General features: G+C 33.4%; 2 protein-coding genes across 2 annotated transcripts; both read left to right on the top strand.

Annotated features, from left to right (window-relative positions):
- Window positions 1-2,634: 2,634 nt before the first annotated feature.
- LOC115971484 (probable pectate lyase 9) lies at window positions 2,635-4,236 on the top strand. Its single transcript, XM_031091434.1, has 4 exons — window positions 2,635-3,060; window positions 3,315-3,670; window positions 3,796-3,931; window positions 4,024-4,236. The coding sequence occupies exons 1-4, from the start codon at window positions 2,662-2,664 to the stop codon at window positions 4,234-4,236; spliced, it is 1,104 nt and encodes a 367-aa protein (XP_030947294.1). The 5' UTR covers window positions 2,635-2,661.
- A 5,858-nt stretch (window positions 4,237-10,094) lies between these two features.
- Window positions 10,095-18,092, top strand: LOC115971442 (AT-hook motif nuclear-localized protein 5-like). Its single transcript, XM_031091365.1, has 6 exons — window positions 10,095-10,419; window positions 10,568-11,390; window positions 12,121-12,188; window positions 12,996-13,127; window positions 17,074-17,232; window positions 17,611-18,092. The coding sequence occupies exons 2-6, from the start codon at window positions 10,952-10,954 to the stop codon at window positions 17,845-17,847; spliced, it is 1,035 nt and encodes a 344-aa protein (XP_030947225.1). The 5' UTR covers window positions 10,095-10,419; window positions 10,568-10,951; the 3' UTR covers window positions 17,848-18,092.
- Window positions 18,093-19,531: the final 1,439 nt, after the last annotated feature.

Consider the following 19,531-nt stretch of genomic DNA (forward strand, 5'->3'; position numbering starts at 1 on the left):
CATATTATCTGGATAAAGCCCTATGTAGGATTTTCTGTAGAATTTCACCTATTCGGTCCAGCAAGTTTTGTGTGGAACTCATTGAAATCCTTCATTTTCTATCTGCATTGAGGTAAAGTGGCAGCTCCTTCTCTACATATTGATGAAGTTGCTCCAATTCAGACGCAGCTTCATCTGCATGACAATGGAATAACATTATATCAATGGGACAAGGAAATGACATACCGTGCTTGTACTCATCTGTCTGTTGGAATGTTCATGCTCAGGTAAGTTATATCCATGGGCATGTCCATTTCAGAACTTGCCTGCATTCAACTATCTGCAAATAGATCAGATTTGATCAGAAAAATAAGTATTAACTTTTATCATGCAATGCAGAAAGCATACAATTTACCTATAGCCAAGCCTCAATTATGAACTTTAGAAATTAGAATTGACTTAGGTTGGCATTGCTGATTTTATTTATACTAGTCCTGAACTGGATGTGTAAGTAAGTTTCAATTCATACGATACATTTTGAAAAATTATATTTGTAATTTTTTCTTTGGAAGTTTTCATTATCTTATTAGTTAGGCAAGTAAAACTCACCTTTATTAACACAAAAACAAAAAAGAAATAAACATATTTTTAATAATTTTCTTGTCAAGTTTTACAAATGGGATACTCAGACAGTGATAGACTGATAGAAACCAAGCTATGATCTAAAAAAAATTTAATGATTAACTTTTCATGTTGATCTTAAAGACCAAAAAACTAAGAAAAGAGAAATACCAACAAATAATATACCACATGTATAGTGAATGTCCCACTTTTGTTTATGTATCATATGTGAGGGACTTGACTGGCCTGGGAGAAACTCGGCTTTGTAACCTCAGCACAGTTATAGGTGTTGTATGAACTCAGTTTATTAAATAAAACCTCTCGCTTTTCACCAAAAAAAAAAAAAAAAAACAAATAATATACCACATGTTTCTTTGAGTACAGTTGCTATATACATCTCCAACATGTAACATGGCCAAATAACAATGATAAGAGACATGAATATTAGTATTACAGGGTGATTAGCAAAACAAAACTACAGTCAATTAATGTCAATTAAGAGACATGAATATAACAGGGTGTTAATGAATGAGATGGGAACTTCATGAACGTAAATTTAAAAATAAAAATAAAATCTTTTAGAAAGAAAAAGGTTCCTCAAAAATTTAAAACTTGCAACTGTCACTCGGTCAAAAAGACAATCTTGTTTTTTTTTTTTTAGTATTTTATTATTATTATTTTAATCAAGGATGAATCCCTAACTTTACAATTACATTAATTAATAGGGAAAATTGAAGTTGAATTTGAAGCGGCTTGCTGAAATTTTTGAAGCAGTATCATCAGTCAATGAAGCCAGAACTTATGAAATATATTAACAATGCTCTAAAAGTCAAAGTGAGATTGTGACAATTTTTTTTTTTAATTTTTTTTATAACAGATTGTGACAAGTTTTTGTCAACTTGCTGAGCGTTTTTATATTTTATTTTACAGTTAAGGGGTCGATGGTTTTCTTATATGCTATAAAATTAAAATTAAAATTAATTTAATAATGTACTAGAAATAGTTATGATAATTATAACAAGAAAACAAAAACAAAAAAAAAACAAAAACAAAAATTATGATAATTATAAGAGCTTAATTTTTTTTTTCCTGAAAATTAGAGAAATGGCTTAAATACTAAACACCAAGAGATCGAACCAATTAAAATAGTAGACACATTCAATTCTTTTTTTGAGAAATAGTTTCAATCTATGGCCTCCATTCTTGATGACTAATCTTTATCATCAGACCAAGATACCAATTGATTTTTAATGTAGGGAGGTTCTAATCCTATATCTCTTTTTCAATGATAAGAAATTATACCAATTAAGCTAATTGGAACCCACTTGACACTTTCAATTCAAAAGATAGTTGCGTGCTAGATTATGTTTATGTGTATCACTATTGCTCTAATCACATTTTTTTAAAGAGTAAATTGATAATTAAATAACAAAAAGACATTTCTATAATAACAAAAAATCTACTACTGTCATTTTTTACAACTTATGATCTATAAATAATAATGGCTATATCAACACGTGTAATAGCATTAGTTTAATCATAATTTTAACTAACACCTTAAAATTGTGAAAATTTGTCTCTACCCACCACTCACATAATAATTCACATCCATGATATCTCCTAACGGAAAAACCCCTACTTGAGAGAAGCCAATTGTAGCTACTGTCTTTGTACGTGGAAGTTTCAAATTTTACGCGTTCATTATCCCAGAAATGACACAAACACTCGCTTGCTCTGTCATTTTGGCTGCTACACAATTGTAGCAAGCTAATCTATTTTAAATTGGGGTGAGGAAGCAAAACCAATACCTATTAATAGCTTCTTTTGTGTCCTACACTCCTCAGCATCCACTTTAAAACCACCTAAACAAACTCATATGCATTACTAACCACTCCACCTATATATATCCCTCTCCACTCCAATTATTTGCAAACCAGTACAACCCACCTCTTTCTCTATCTTAGTTTGCATTTTTTGTGTTAGTACATGCACATGAATATGGCTTTGAAAGGCATCAACATTGCCACTCTTTGGCACTTTGCTTTGGCTCTTATCATTGTTATGCTCTCCATTTCTAATGTTAGTCTTGCTAAGAAAACAAAGATCACTGGCTTGAAAATGAATGTGATTGATCATTGCTGGAGATGGAACCCTAATTGGCGAAGGAATAGACAACAACTTGCCACATGCTCAGTAGGTTATGCTGGGAAGATGACCAACAACATTGGAAGAGGCCTCACACAATATGTAGTCACTGAACCTAGTGACAACCCAATTAACCCAAAACCAGGGACCTTAAGATATGGAACAACCATGATCAAAGGGAAAAAATGGATCACATTCCAAAGAAGCATGCGCATTAGACTTGAGAAACCACTTCTCATTAGTAGTTTCACAACCATTGATGGTCGGGGTGTTAATATTCACATTGCCGGTAATGCATGCTTGATGATCTATAAGGTATTTAATTTACACCAATTGTTTTGTACAAATTTTCACAATTGCTTAGGTAACATATTGATTATTGATTAGCACACTATAAAAGTGATATCATAGATGATTTTCACATAAAAGTGATTGTTCTAGTGACTAGTCACAATATGACAACTTAACAAACTGTGAAATAAATTGTTGTGGTATCTCTCTAATATTTTTCATTACATTTAGCATTTTTGAGCTGACCAATTACTAAAATGTACCTTATATATCAATAGCAAAGCAACATAATCATTCATGGTCTTCGCATCCACCATTGTCAATCCCAACCACCTAGCACAGTAATGGGTCCAGACTCAAAGATAATTTCACTAGGTCAAGTTGATGGAGATGCAATTAGATTGGTTACTGCATCGAAGGTTTGGCTAGACCACAATACACTTTATGAGAGTGAGGATGGTCTTCTTGATGTAACTCGAGGTTCTACAGATATCACCATCTCCAATAACTGGTTCAAAAACCAGGATAAGGTCATCCTTCTTGGACACGATGATGGGTTCTTGCGTGACAAGAACATGAAGGTCACAGTCATGTACAATCATTTTGGACCTAATTGCAATCAAAGGATGCCAAGGTATGTAATTGATCCTCCTCATTCAAGGAATTCTAGACATAAACCAATCAATCATATATTTATGAAGCCACAACAATATAATATACTAAATCAACTATCTTATGCATACAAATAAAACTTTGCAGGATTCGATTTGGATATGCACATGTGGTGAACAACCTTTACCAGGGATGGATGCAATATGCTATAGGGGGAAGCATGAATCCTAGTGTCAAGAGTCAAGCCAACCTCTTTATTGCACCAAAATCACGGAACAAGGAGGTAAAATTTCAATACTTCCATTGTCATTTAAGTTACAAAAATGCATATACCCGTACTAACACATACACAATGCATAAAATTAATATTAACAGGTGACATGGAGAAATGGTGAAAGAGGGTCATGGAAATTTTACTCGGTAAATGATGTATTTGAAAATGGAGCTAGATTCATTGAAACAGGTGCTGGTGGGGTAAAACCAAACTATAGCCATGAACAAGTTTTCCCAGCTGCAGATGCAAGAACAGTGAGGTCTTTGACAAAATCAGCTGGTGCTTTACGATGCATACCACGATCTAGATGCTGAGGCAAAGAGTTTGAAGAGAAAAATGGAGCGTCAACTTGAAGGAGGTTGAATATAGAATATAGAAAATAAATAAAATTTATAGGAGTACATTGTTTTATCAATATTGGTCTTCAATGCAATTGTTGACTTAGCATGTCTATGGTTTTCCTTCTTCTTTTATATTTGGATAAAAAAAAATAGTGTCGCCTGAACTGTTGGGTATGCACATTTGTTTTTGTTAATTAAAGAAAAAATAGTGTTGTTTGAGTTGTCGGGTATGCTCTATAACATTTGAATGGAGTTTGTGATGTATGATATACTTTTGTGTTACAATTTCATCATCTCTTCTGTGTGTATGTTTGTTTTAATAAATAATAAATAAATTCCTTGACACAAGTAAAATGAAAACCAATTAACATTTGTGGAGCTAGCCAAAGAAAAACTTGTCCAAAAATGTACAGCATAAAAACAATGGCACATTGAACATTGAAAAAAAAAAATCCAATTTCAAATGAATAAATAAGTTGTTTATTTTACTAAAATAAATTTATAAATGAACTTGACATTTCCTCTCAAAAAAAAAAAAAAACTTGACATTGAATACGATTAGTACCATATTAATAACATGATAAAACAACATTTTGATTTTTTTTTAATAAATTTTGTATTTAAAATTTGTTATATCAATTTGTACAATTTATGTAATAGAATACATGATAGTCTTAACCTCACTCAAAATTAAATTTTCAAAAAGGTTGATGTGACATAATTATAAAATTCAGCTCTAAAGTGTGGCTCAAAGCTTCTGTTTTGCAAACTATACGTGCCCAAGTCCTTACCTTGTCTTCTAGGAATTTCTTGTAGGATATATTCAAGTAATCTTCTGTCAAATATATACTATATTAGGCTTGCATCCAAAGTAATCGAAAACATCCATAGAAAAATGAAGAATTATTACCCAAAAATGATGCAACTAGAGAAAGTCTATAGACACAAAAAATGAGACATGTGCTAATGTATCAGATTGTTAATGGTAAGTAAAAAAAAAATGATATCAATAGTGAATCTAAATAAGAATCAATACAGGCTTGTTAACTCAATTGTTGTCAAATTTTTGTGGGTATATACAACTATTATCCATAGTTGTTGCCCATGTCACAGAACCACCAATATTTCCACCACATCTAAATAGCCAACCCAAGGAAGGAACTACTCTACTAGTCCTTGTGGCATCACCAAGACAATCCATTCTTGCCTTTTGATTAAGTCGTATAACATTGCAACAAACTAGAACATACCACCACACATAATTGCCCCTTGCAATAATTGACATTATAGATTGATTAATTTTCCAGTGGCCTATATTGGTTTATTGTGTATTGTGGCCTCCAATAGGATATGTCAATTTCTTTGTATTCCCACGACCACAAGCAACAAAGACTATGTAGTCCAATGTTTTGTAACTAGGATTAGATAACAAGACAAACTTATGATTGAAAACATCACATCAAAATTTTCACAATGTTCAAGTTAGGTCAAATGTGGGAGCTTGATTTCAGTACGTATCAGGGAGGTGTGCACCAATTTAATGTCCCAACTTTTGTCTATAGCATCCTAACTAAAGAAGAAAAGGACTACATTGCCTTGACTTCTAGGAAGGAAAAGTTTATGGGTTTTATTAGAGGATGCATAACCCTCCTAGAGGATTAGTCTAGTGGTTTCTAGACTTCATGATTTATGAGGTTTTGAGTTCAAATCTCTTAGTCAATAATACTCGTTTTAAGGGTCCATTTGGTTGAAGGGATGAAAAAGTGGAAGGATAGAAATTTTTTTAATTTTTCTCCTTTTTGTTTGGTTGGGAGTGTAAAAGTGGAGGGATGGAAAAAATGAGTTTGTATAAATTTATTCATACATCCTTGTTAAAAAATGATGGCCAATTAATACAAAAAAGTGACAAACAACCAAAAAAAAAAAAAATCACCCAATTTATTAAAAAATAAAAATCATGTCCCAAAAAACAATCATGTCTAGTTAATCTCAAAGAAAAGAAAAGAAAAAAACAAAACAACTATCACGCCCACAACCAAAAAAAAAAAAAGGCAACATGCCCACCCACAGCCCAGGAAATCAAAAAAGGAAAAAAAAGAAAAAACAAAAAAGCAACATCCAAGAAAAAAAAAAGTGGGAAAGAGGCAATGTGCCCAGCACCAAAAAAGAAGAAGAAATGAACTAGACATGGGCATTTTTGTCCATTAAGCAATCTCAATTTCTCCTTTAAGTTTTCTCTCCATTTTAGGGAGAAAACTTTTTGGTAGGCCCGGGGAGAAAACACTTGGGCCTCACAATTTATTTTCTTTCTTCCCCCTCCGAACGAAACACAATTAAAAAAGTTTTACTTCTCATTTTCTCTCCAAAGTTTTCCATCCACCTTATTTCACCTCCAAACAAACACATCCTGAAGGATTTTTTTGCCTTTTGATTAGCATGTAGAACGTGGAACTATACACATCAAAACCAAATCCTCAATCGAAGTCACCCTTGTCACTATTTCATTATAAAGGTTAGCCACAACTTGAAGCAAAATGGAAGCTGGAAAAGGTTGTGGCCAATTTATACAACGATACATACCTTAAAACTCATTATAGCTCTCATAACTAGATAAATTTTAGTTACAAATTTGGTTGTAACTCAACAATAGAAAGATGACATATGCCCCTATTATGTACAATATACATGATTCACTTAAAATGATTATATACAATCATTTAAGTGTGGTTTAGTACGGCATGTACATTGCACATGACATGGACATATGTCCCCTCTTATTGTTTTTTTTTTAACCTAAAGTTATAAACAAGTTTATAGCCAAACTTTGTCTCTCATAAACCACCAAGAAACTAAAACTCTCCGGATAGGAAACAAAACTCTTAAGGATTGTACCACTCTAATTGAATTGGATAGAATTAATTCTTGAAAGTTAGTACACAATATATCTCTTTGTTTATATTAACAATCTTAGACTAGTTAATAAAGAAGATACAATTATTTTAATTGCTTCAAAGTTTAAAAGAGAAAAATGTTGATTCACAAATGATTAAATCATTTTGTCACGCTTCCTTAACATATAAATAAGTTGTCTAAAATCATAAAATGTCAATATGTGTTTGAGGAAACCTTTGAAAGGCACCCCCACCTCCTCCTCCCCCCCCCCCCCCCCCCACCCCACACACGCGTGCACGCACACACACACTCACATATATATTTATATATAAATTGGGATTATTGAAATTATTTATTGTACTTGATGTATTACACATTCCTCTCTCGTAGAGCGCATTCTACCTATAAATCCTATTTTGGGGTCTAACTTTATGTGATAAGAAAAAATTAGTACACTAGGTGCATGAAATCATATCTCTTGGGGATGGATGTGACATTTAGGACTTGTTTGTTTTGATGTAAAAACTAAAAAGTGTTGTGAAACTCGATATTTTGATGGAAAACAATTTATTTTATGGTATTTGGTTACACATTTGGAAAATATTTTCATGTGTTTAATTGGTGGTGAAATAATTTTAAAATCTTTTTATGAGAAAAGAAAAAAAATACCTGTGCTTTTTATATTTACCATAAAAAAATATATCAAATTTTTTTTAAAGTAATTTATTAACAAATGCTCTAAGGGCACCGGTTAACTGGACCCTAAAACTAATTAACTATCTAACAAAAAATTAGTGATAAACTCGCATCCTCCTTCCCTGCTAGATCTGAAGAACCATCGAAACTCAACCAGCAGGAGAGATGCCGCAAAATCTGTTGGAGAAGCTGCCAGAGTTACAGCAGTTAAAAAAAGAAAATGACTTTCATCTCTTTTTCCATGCCCTCCTTCCCAAATCATGAAACCAATCTTCTTCTTCTTCTTCTTTTTGTGAGTAAATCATCATGAAACCAATCAAATAACCACACAAAGATTAGAACATTGGCATAAGTTAAAATTAACAAACTAGGCATAGCATCTAACTCACGTCCGTCAGTGGCAATTTCCTTACTACGGCCACCACCATTAAAGTCATTAATTTAGTAGAATTATAAAAGGTTAGTGGCTGCAAAACCAAAGCTGTGGAGGTCCAAAATCTGTTGTGTACTCCAGCAGCGTCTCTGGTGGGTTGAGGTTTGGTGGTTCTTCAAACCCAAGGAAAGAAGGACGGATTAGCTGGAGCAAGGACTGATTGTGTGTGGCGAGTCATATTCTTTAATTTGTGAAAAATTGTTGCAATTGGAGGATGTAAATTATAGGTTTTGCACCGTATCTTTATTGAATTTAGACTCTTCCTTAATTAATTAGTCTTTTACATCGAACCTAAATCAGACCATGAATGTCCACATTCAGCTAATGGCAATGTTGGCTGGGCTAGTACTATGAATTGGAGCACCTAGGCCAGCTTATTCTGACACAAGACTTGGTCAGGCTTAATATATTCTCAATAAATGGTGGACAATAAAATGGTGTATAAGAATCAACGATTTGACAATTCAGCAGTTGTGAAAGTTGTGAAATTTATTATGATCTCAATCTCACTTGATGCTACCATATTTAACTAATAATATTTACAAAAAAAAAAAATCATTTTTCCCATAATGTACCATGCATTCCTGATTTAAAGTTTAAACAATATTTCAGGAAATCAACCAATCAAGTATAAAATTGCCATTTTTCTCACCAAAAAAATAAAAGATCCAACAAGATATGAGGAAAGTTAGTAGCTACCACTTATCTCATTTAGAAGAAAGAGAAATGATATGTGCTAGAAGAAAAATAGCACAAAAGAATGATAAATTTAGAGGATGATGTAAAAAAAGAAAAAAGAAGAGAGGAGTGACCAAATTTAGCATCCGTTTGGATACCAATGAAAAATGAAAATTATTTCACTATTTAACTTATTTTTGGTACTATTTATGGACTTCACTGCACTTTTTGGTATTATTCATGGGTTCCACTGTACTATTTCAGTTAACTTTTACATTTATCTATAGTACTTTCAGTAATAAGTTTTCAGTTTCAACAACTTTCAATAATAAGTTTTCAGTTTCAGCAACATAAGTAGTATCCAAACAGATCCTTAATAATTTTTTTTGCAAATTTAATAATTTATGTACCATAATTTAGAGACCTTTTAGACCAAGTCTATATATATATTTTTTGTTGCTGAATTAGACCAAGTCTATTTTCACATGTAGAAATTTTTTTTTTTCACATGTAGAATCATTAGTAGGAACACACACTATGATATGTGTGTTTTCCACTATGGAGTATTGACCAGTGAATTTTGGGAGACAATTCCGGCTGTTTGTTCTTTTCAACCTTTATTTATTTATTTATTTTTATCTTTGATTCTCAAAAAGGAATTTTTTTTTTTTTCATATTTCCCTACTAAAAAAAAATCAGTTTTTTTACATTATAATCATTAAAAAAATAAATATTGATTTTTTTTTAATTTTTAATTTTTTTCCCCAATTTGAACTTTGAACACTGTTTGACCGTCTCTCAAGACCACACCCCAGTGACACACTCTCCCTCCTCTTCTCAAATCCTATGCGTGCTTACCTCAGAACAGTAAGAGTTAACAAAAACCAGCTAAAGTACCATACAGTCTTTGTTTGAAAGAGAAAAAAAAAAAAAAAAAAAAGAGAAAAAGAAGAGGCTCAATGTCCTAAGTAATAGCAACCTGACATAGACATCTAAGTTTGGTACTTTTGGTGGGCCACCACACTGTCTTTCCAATATAGTCCTTCCCTTCTTATAGTCAGAGATACACCCCCCTACCACCCTGACTACATTACAATAAAGAAAGAAAAAGGTTTTTACTCTCTTTCTTTTTTTTTGCTTTGACAAGTAAAGGTCTTTACTCTTATTTAGTCTTTAGTCATTAGTCTTTACTAGTACTACTACTACAGTACTACTACTTCATAGTAGCACAGTTCACACACAAACAAACCCACTTTTAATTCAAAAGCTCATATTTTTCAATTCATTTTCTTTTCCTTCCTCCAACTCCCCCCTTCTTGTCTTTTTCTCTTTTTCTTTTTCCACCTTCTGCATTTTCCTGTCAAAACCCTAGATTTCATTTCAAATCTAGGGTTTTGTTTCTCTTGGGTGGTTGAGGCATGATCCAGGAACTGCAAGGTTGTTGACCTTCAGTGTCTGTAAGTCTGCGAGCTTCTGATTTTTCTACATTTCTTCTGCTATAAAGCTCTGTTTTTATTTATTTATTCAGGGTTTAGAACTGTTTCAGCTTTTAACATCACTTTCCTTCTGTTTTTTTTTTTTTTTTTTTTTTCTTTGTGGGTAAAGATAAAAAATTTTTGTTGGGTTCTTAGATTTTCACCATTTCAAGAAAAACCCTTGTAAAACCCTTAATTTAGAATCTCCTTGTGTTTCTAATTTGAAGATTTTTAGGGTAGAAGGGGATCTGTGTCATTTATTTTTCATTCTTTTTTTGGGGGTAAAGATTCAAAATTTATGTTGTGTTTGATTAGCTTTTCACCATTCCTAGAAAAACCCTTGCAAAACCCCTTTTTTTTTTTTTTTTTGAAAGCTCCGTTTCTGGTTGAACTTTTGGTGATGATTTTAGAATTTCTAGTCTAGTTAAGGGATCCAGGTTTAAAGGGTATAAAGTTAAAATCTTTAGGCTCCAAAATATTTAAGTTTTTGAGTAACAAATCAATCAGTAAATGCATGGATGGGAGGGAAGCCATGGCATTGTCTAGTGGGTCAGCTTCATATTACATGCATAGAGGTGGAGTTAGTGGGTCTGGAGCACAGTCTGGGATGATACATGTACCACCTGGGTTCAGACCCTTGCACAGTCAGGGTATTCCAGCTCAGTCCAATGTCAGGGTCAGCTCGGTTGGACCAACATTTTCAGTAGAGCCACCACATCCCAATTTCACTCATGGCATTAACATGGGAGTGTCTCCTGGTGTTCCATCTGGTGAGCCTATAAAGAAGAAGAGAGGAAGGCCCAGGAAATATGGTCCTGATGGCCCAGTTTCTCTTCAATTGTCTCCTATGTCTGCTGCTCCTAATGCTACACCCGGATCAAACTCATCATCTCAAAAGCGGGCCAGAGGGCGGCCACCTGGGACTGGCAGGAAGCAGAAATTAGCTGATCTTGGTAAATTTTGCTTTTGTTTTGTTTTTGGTTTATGTTAAGTTTGATATGTTGTCACTATCTTGACCATAGTCTTAACTCATATTCCAGTGTGGTAGAAAGCAATTTGATTCTCATATATTGTATTTCGATAATGATTAATTATTATGCTTATTTTTTTATTGCCATAGAATTGTCCAATGATACAGTTTTGCTGGAAAAATTAGTGCCTATCTAATTCTTCTTTCTTCCCTTGAAAAAAGAAGAGGACTTTTTGGGTTTTATGGGGTGATGCATATTGTGCTATTTCAGTGAACATCGTTTAGTTATTTTATTGGGCTAACATGCAATAATTGTGGTTCTTGTCATCATTTTTCATAACTTCCATTCATTGGTAGCTTTTCTTATCATTTAGATCTATAGGTACCTTCAACCTTGTTCATTAGCACATGCCAGTTTTAATGATTACTGAAATTTTCAATGGATATCTTCTTTCATTGGCTGTGTCCTTGATTTCCTCATTAACAGTTGAAATCTTATTAGAATGAACATCTCATAGACATAATCAGGAGTTGTAAAATTGAGGTAAATCATTGCAATAAGGAGAGGCCCTGGCCATTTTCTAGCTTCAATACTTTACAGTCCTTATGTAACTGAAGATTATGTTAGTAATAGCTGATTGAAATTTTAATTTTGGTGTGTGTACATAGAGGTCTGTGGATTCTTTTTCAGTACTTTATGTTTGTTTTCATAGGTGAATGGATGAACAATTCAGCTGGAATGGCTTTTTCACCACATGTTATCACCATTGGAGTAGGGGAGGTATGTTACATACTTTCAAATTACTTAGACATCTAAAATATGATGCACATATTGAGTTCACCAAATTCCTCTGAGAGAGCCCAAGAAGCTGACGTTATATACATCCATAACTGTCTGTTTTCTTTGTCTTAGCTGTTGAGATAGATTACATATGAACACTAGTGGAAATTGCTTCCTCATGTAGGGAAGAAAAAACTTGAAACTCAATGATTCCAGGGATGCAAACAGATAATGCTTTATGATCTGTTAAATGGTTTCCTTCTATAACTTGGTAGAGGTTTGTGATTCACATAGCTCTTATATTGATGGTAATAGATTCCAAAGGTTTTCTTGTACTGTTGTACACAGGTGATAGTTAGGAAAAAAGTGATAAGATGATGAATAAAGTATGATCCTTTATGTGTTGTGACATATAAGCTACATGAATATTGTTTGTAATAGATCCAATATATATGGTGTAGTTACACATGCTGGAAATTGGACCACATAGTTTTATAGATGAGATCCATCAGAAGAATATAGATTAGGAAGAAAGTCACAATTACATGCAAATCCGTGCATATACGAATTGTTCTGCTGCAAACATGTACAATTTTGCACGTATCAATGTCAGCCCAAGTCTTGTTAAATGTTGCTATAAGTGGCTTTTAGTAAAGGCCTCTATGTTGGATCTCGGGTTTGGTGGCAACTGAACACTTCACAGTTATTGCTGAAGGGCATGCTAAATTTAATTTTTAATTATTAGGGTGATTGTTTCATGTTTTTCTTTGCAGGACGTTTTTTCTTTATGAGTATTTTTCTTTGCAGGACATTGTTGCAAAAATACTGTCATTTTCACAACAGAGACCAAGGGCTCTGTGCATCTTGTCAGGCACTGGTACAGTTTCTTCAGTAACACTACGGCAACCTGCATCAACGGGTGTCAGTGTCACATATGAGGTTGAAGCATTCAATTATCTCTCTCTCTCTCTCTCTCTCTGTCACACACACACACACAGTATTCCATTGTGATGTCTTCTCAGTCCGTCATTATTTGAATTTTTATTCTGAGAGTGGTATGAAGGTCAAAATTTCTCTTTTCTTTGTGCAAAGACATATACAAACCCATTAAATTATGGTTATTTTTATTTTTATTTTTATTTTTAATTTGTATACTATTTCAAAGTGTGCACTGTTCTCTCTGCTCTTAATTTGTCTTTATTATATATACTATAGTTCTTTTCAAAGTTGATATATTTAGTATATAAATACTGTTGAACAGAACAGTTTTTTTTTAATTAATACTGACAAATGAGATATGAGAGCGGCTGTGTATTCATTTTATACCTATTACAATGGCTTCAGTGCTTCATTAGTGCAGTCAGAGCTAACCAAAGTAGGCTAAGTTTTGAGGATTATGTTTAACAATTAGAGAAAAATTTTGTATATGGTATGAGTTTTGGGTTAGAGGCTGTAAGCATGTTACTTGAGGGTTGGGATTTTAAGTGTGCTTCTAAGCTCCAAGGGTGAGGGGATGCAATAGTTGGCAGATGAGGGAATAGGATTTTTTTTTGGAGAGGTGGTGGGGGAGGACAAAGGATTACTTAGTTTCTATTTGGTTGGGAGGGAGAAAAATGGTTGGAGGGTAGAAAATGTCTTTCTTCCATGTGTCTCTAGTAGAGAGGATGTAAAAGTAGAAGGATAGAGAGTAAATTATTATTATGCTCATATCATTAAAAGTGGAAGAATGAAAAAGTGGAGGGGTCATTTTAAAAACAGTTTTTATCATTTAAAATGGGTGTCCTAGGGCTTGTTTGGTTGGGCTTTAAAAAATAATAATAATTATCATTAAAATCTTGTTTAAAAACCATATCTTAAAAACCTTATCTAAATTTAATGTGCAAACACCAAAAGCGAAAACATCTTTTTGGTGTTTCATATTTCATTTTCTGTTTTCTTTAGCTCTCCCTCTCCAACTCTTTCTTCTCTCCACGGCTATGCTTGGTTGGGAGGATGGAAAAAGGGGGAGATGGAAAATGTTAGGAGAATGAGAAAGTGAGAGGGTAGAAAATGTTTGTATTTTCCATTATGTGTGTTTGGTAGAGAGGATAGAAAAGTTGAAGGATAAAGATTAAATTACAACTATGTGCTTATTATTAAAAGTGAAAGAATGAAAAAGTGGGGGTAATTTTGTGCTAATCTTCTTATTTCCATTTTCTCTCATATTTTCTTACCGATTTGGAATGAAAAAAAAATGGTGGGCTCGGGTGGAAAACATCCAACCCTTTTTTTTCCTTTCCTGTGTCACTCGAACCAAATAATTGAAAACCACATTTTCCTCTCCCTTTTTCTTCCCCCATTGCCATCCTAGCTTTACTCCAACCAACACAGCACAAGTCTCTCTCTTCCACCCCAAAAGAGCAAACCCCCTGCCTACAAATGACAAGCACCGCAACTCCTCCAATCACCACCACTACTCCCACCACCACTAATTTGGTGAGAGCTCTCCCACAATGAGTAGAGACTGCGATTTGAGGCTCAAGTGGTCCCACAACAAGAGGCAAGGGAGGTGAAACCGGCCTAAATATCATGACAAGAAATGCGAGCCATCGGATGAAGAAGATTGTGAAGATAGTACTAGAGGGGTGTTCTGTGGAGAGAGCAATGACGATCATGATCCAAAGCGATGGATTTTTCCAGAATTAGTCTGTTGTGATTTCCTGGGGTGATGTTTTGGGAGATTTTTTGTTGGGTGATTTGTGATATTGTTCTAGAGTTGGTTGGGTGATTTGTGTGTGTGTGTTTTTTTTTTCTGAGCTGGTTTTTTGGGTTATTGAGGTAAATAAATATATTAAAAAAAAAAAAAAAACTTGAAATAGAGATACATTTGCCAAATAATTTTATTTTATTTTTTTATTTATTTATTTTTTTTTTCTTTTCATCTTTTACATTTAAAACCTATACAAAAACATGTCTTAAAAATCAATTTCAAAACCATATTTATCCTTTTTGAAAACACATTTTAAGGGGGGGTGAGCCAAACAACCCCTTGGCTTTTTTAGGTTTTGGGGAAAGGTGTTTTCTCTTTAAATGGATGAACTTCTTGATTGAAAGAAATAGTTTTCAAGCTTTTACTAGAGGAGATCCTTTAAACGTTTGTTTGTGATGCTCTTTTATAATTATTACTATTATTATTAAGGTAAATTATAATAACTTTGCTTAAGGATTGGGGACTCTTATTTTTATACACGACACTCCACCCCTTGAGGTTTTGATTCAAATAATAATTAACCCGTTATGACCATTTATGTCTATTGCAAATTAAGTCAAAATACATATTTTTAAAATTAAATTCCCATCCAGCATAACCTCAAAATAATGTTTAATAACCAAATTGATTATAAGATTAAAAAAAAATTTAAATAATAACTAAAGGGGTGTAAGTGTCAACTTTTGGAAATATGAGGGGGTTTCTTACATTTCTTCGACCCTCAAGGGAGGCTAGTGTATAACCGTGGTTGGTATGCGATACTAATGGGTTCAAATTAAACAATTTCATTCTAGCAGTATTGAGGGTCTGTTTGGGATCCGCTTATTTTGCTAAAGCTGAAAACTTTTTGTTGAAAGTACTGTAGATAAAGGTAAAAGTTAGCTGAAATAGTATAGTGAAATTCATGAGTAGTATCAAAAAGTGTAACGAGGCTCATGAATAGTAGCAAAAATAAGTTGAATAGTAAAATAAGTTGGCAAAAAATAAGCTATCCAAATGCAACCTGAGTTATCCTAGTTTGTGATAATTAGTGGGATTAGTCAGTAATAGATGGAGTTAGTTGCTTTTGATGAGAGTAGTGCTGCTTTTGATGAGAGTAGTGAACCTCAGAAACAGAGGTGATAGTGACATGTTTACAAAGGCATGATTGGTGAGCACTTGACAAAAGAAGAAAAAAATTTCACAGTGGTGGTGTTTTAGTGAATCAAGAATTGTAATGGACTTGAGTTAAGTTAGTGATTGTTGTGGTCAAAAGCCTTGTAACTCAATTAGTTAGCACCTCCTGATGTTTCCATGACATCCTGGTTTCAAATACCCCCTCCTTCTTGTAACTATACAAAAAGAAAAAGAAGGGATTATTGTGGGGATTGATGGTGGCTGGTTCTGTTGAAAGTGACACTCAGGGTTTTTCAACTTCAAAACACAGTTGAACCAAATGTACATAATTGTGCATGTTAAGGTTTGATTAACATTCAACTTGAGCTCAGCATAGGACTTTGTGGGGCCTATACTAGCCTAAACTTGTCTTGAGCTATCAAATTTCAGCTTAATGAGGCCATTTTTAGAGTATGGTTGAGGCAATGCGATGCATTGAGCATCTTTGTGGATTTATGCTGTGCAGCATTGGCTTTAGAGAACAATGGTGCTACTGAACAGAAATAAAATGGTGTATGATGTGGTGAGTTTGGAAGGAAAGAAATAGTAGGTGCTTTGAAGATAATGAGCGTTCTATGCCTGATCGTCAGTGTGGAGAAACCAACCCTTTTCTTCAATTTTGGATTTACTTGATTTATGTAATTTTTGTATTTGATCCATACACCCTTGTGTATGGAAAATTATTGCAAAGTCCGGGACTATGCAATAACAGCCCCCTTGTATACTCCCTCTATACTTGGGTGTCTATTTTTTGATATCAATAAATTTTTATTACTTATCAAAAAATACAATAAAATAAAATGGTGTATGATTTTATGCATTGTTTTACTATTTTTTTAAATCTTCCCCCCATCTACTCTGCACAGTTAGTTTTTGCAGTTAGATAAGCTTTTGGCCATTTCTTGTGTATCATATATTCTGGTATATATCTTTTTCTTTTCAAACAATTTATAATTTTTTTTTGTTTGTTTGTTTTTATAGGGCCGTTTCCAGATATTATGCTTGTCTGGTTCCTACTTGGTTGCTGAAGATGGTGGCCCACGTAATCGTACCGGTGGCATAAGTGCTTCCCTTTCAAGTGCTGATGGTCATGTTATTGGTGGTGGTATTGCAATGCTTATTGCATCTAGCCCAGTTCAGGTATTTCCTGGATTGACCTGAATTTTGTCATACCTTCCTAGAATACTAGGCCTGATTGGAATGTCATCATGCTTGCATGCTGCTTGTGTGGGAATAGATGTTTATGTGGATGTGGCATGGAATGTGTTCTCTGGAGATGAAAAGGTTTTTTATTTTTTTGGGGGAGGGGGAGGGGGAGGGGGAGGGGTTTCATTTAACATGTGTGTTTTGTAATATGGTATGGTTTTACTTTGATAAGTTTTTGTTATGTTTATAGCTGATTGTGTTTACATGTGGGGCGGTTGAATATTTACTAGTGCCAGTGGTTTGGGTGGTGGTTGGGAATACATTGTTGTGTTTTGTGAGCCTAATACGTTATCAATATGTTGCTCACTGCAGGTGGTAGTGTGCAGTTTTGTATATGGCGGTTCTAAAACCAAGCCCAAACAATTGGCCTTGGCTGGTGCCATAGGTAACGAGGGTTCTGAGGCTCAGCGTAGTGATAAGTTAGCTACACCAACTAGTGCACCGTCTTCTCAAAATTACAATCCCTCAGGGATAAGCGTTTGGCATGGTTCACGGCAAGCTGAATTGAGAAACAACCCCCACACCGGTATTGACTTGACGCGTGGATGAAAGTTTGCTGCAACAGACACATGACAATTTTGTATATATGTGTTGTTGTATATGAACTTGATGATTCTGAGAGAATTGTAACTTTTACAACTCCAGCTTGTTTGCCCAATGACGGGTGACGGGTTTGTGCTAACATGTTCTGTAACAAAGCCATCATTTCTAGATTCTCATGTTCTGTAACAAAGCCATCCTTTCAAGATTCTCACAAAACGATCTTACTGAAAAGTTCATAATTTGAAGTGTTAGGTTTATGCGTGGGGAAAACCTAGAATGCCTAGTTGTCTATGATTAAATTCAGTGAGGAAAAAGCAGTGTCACTTGGCAAATCTTAGGCATCTGGATTTACAAAACACACAAAATGCACTTTTAGTCTCTTACACAAGGTCTTTTTTCATACTTAAAAAGAGATTTTATCCTAAGTTTTAATTATATTATTCTATAGTAATTCTATAGTAATATTATCACTGCTAATACTGAAAAGTGAGATGAAATAATAAGAGATAGGTGATGTTAATGAGTGTCTTTAGGACAATTGTTATTAAACTATAATAAAAAAATTTTAATATTATTTTTATGAGAAATATAAAAAATTGTTAACAAAATTAATTGTTTTATCATTTTTCTATAAAATGATTTTAAAATAAATTTATAAACTAATGTCTTTAGGCATTTGTTAACATTTTCCATAATAGATAAGCAAATGACAGGAAGGCCTTTGACTTTTTATTATTATTTACTTTTCTTTGTATTGGAGGGTTAACACTGATGTTTAATAATAATAATAATAATAATAATCAAAGAAAGTCACTAAATCTCTTGTTATTTGATTGATTTAAAAAAAAAAAAATTTAAGAAAAGTTAGAATACGATGAAGGGTGAAATGCATATAGTCTCCAACATGAAGTACTAGAAAACCATACTAGGGAGTTATCGGGAAATAACCTCTTTTAGCAAGGAAGGCCAAACTGGGCCTAATTATATTGAACTTCATTACCCAAAATTTTGAAAATTTATTTATACATAGTAAATAGTAATACCTTCCACAACATGTAACCCTAAAATTACAATTTGGACACCATCATAAGATTTGGATTATTTGTTAGTTTCTTTGATTTACAAGAAGAATTGTCGTTCATCATCGAGATGGATCTTCCCAAGAATATTTTGTCCCAAGAATATTTTGACATATGGGAAATTGATCTCACACCAAATCATTTAATTCAATTTGGCCTCGATTTTTCGAGAAATAATTTTTCAAAATCATTATTATTATTATTATTTTTTGAAGACAAAATCATTATATTTTCATATTGAATGGTTTCAAAATCATAATTATTAGTATAATGAAGGAATTTTCAATAAGTTTACTAGAGTAAGAAATGAATTTAAACTTTTTAGAGAAGATTTGATATAAGACTTGTAGTTAACTGGCATCTCTTGAGGAAATGTTCATAGTTCAAATTATCATTCCTCAATTGGTGTTTTAATGGAAACTAGTTTGAAAATTCGCATTTTAGACAATACAACCTAGTTGAGCTTGGAAGACATACGATAATACTAATGGAATGAGCCTGCAATGGGTTTTAATTAAGTTAGGGAAAAAAATGGTGAATTGTTTATGGTAAATTTCTATAAAAATTAACAGGGACATAATATGTCTGATAAATTCCCTCTTGAGATGGCT

This window comes from Quercus lobata, chromosome 12 (genome assembly GCF_001633185.2).
Source record: "Quercus lobata isolate SW786 chromosome 12, ValleyOak3.0 Primary Assembly, whole genome shotgun sequence".
In the NCBI taxonomy this organism is placed as follows: domain Eukaryota; kingdom Viridiplantae; phylum Streptophyta; class Magnoliopsida; order Fagales; family Fagaceae; genus Quercus; species Quercus lobata.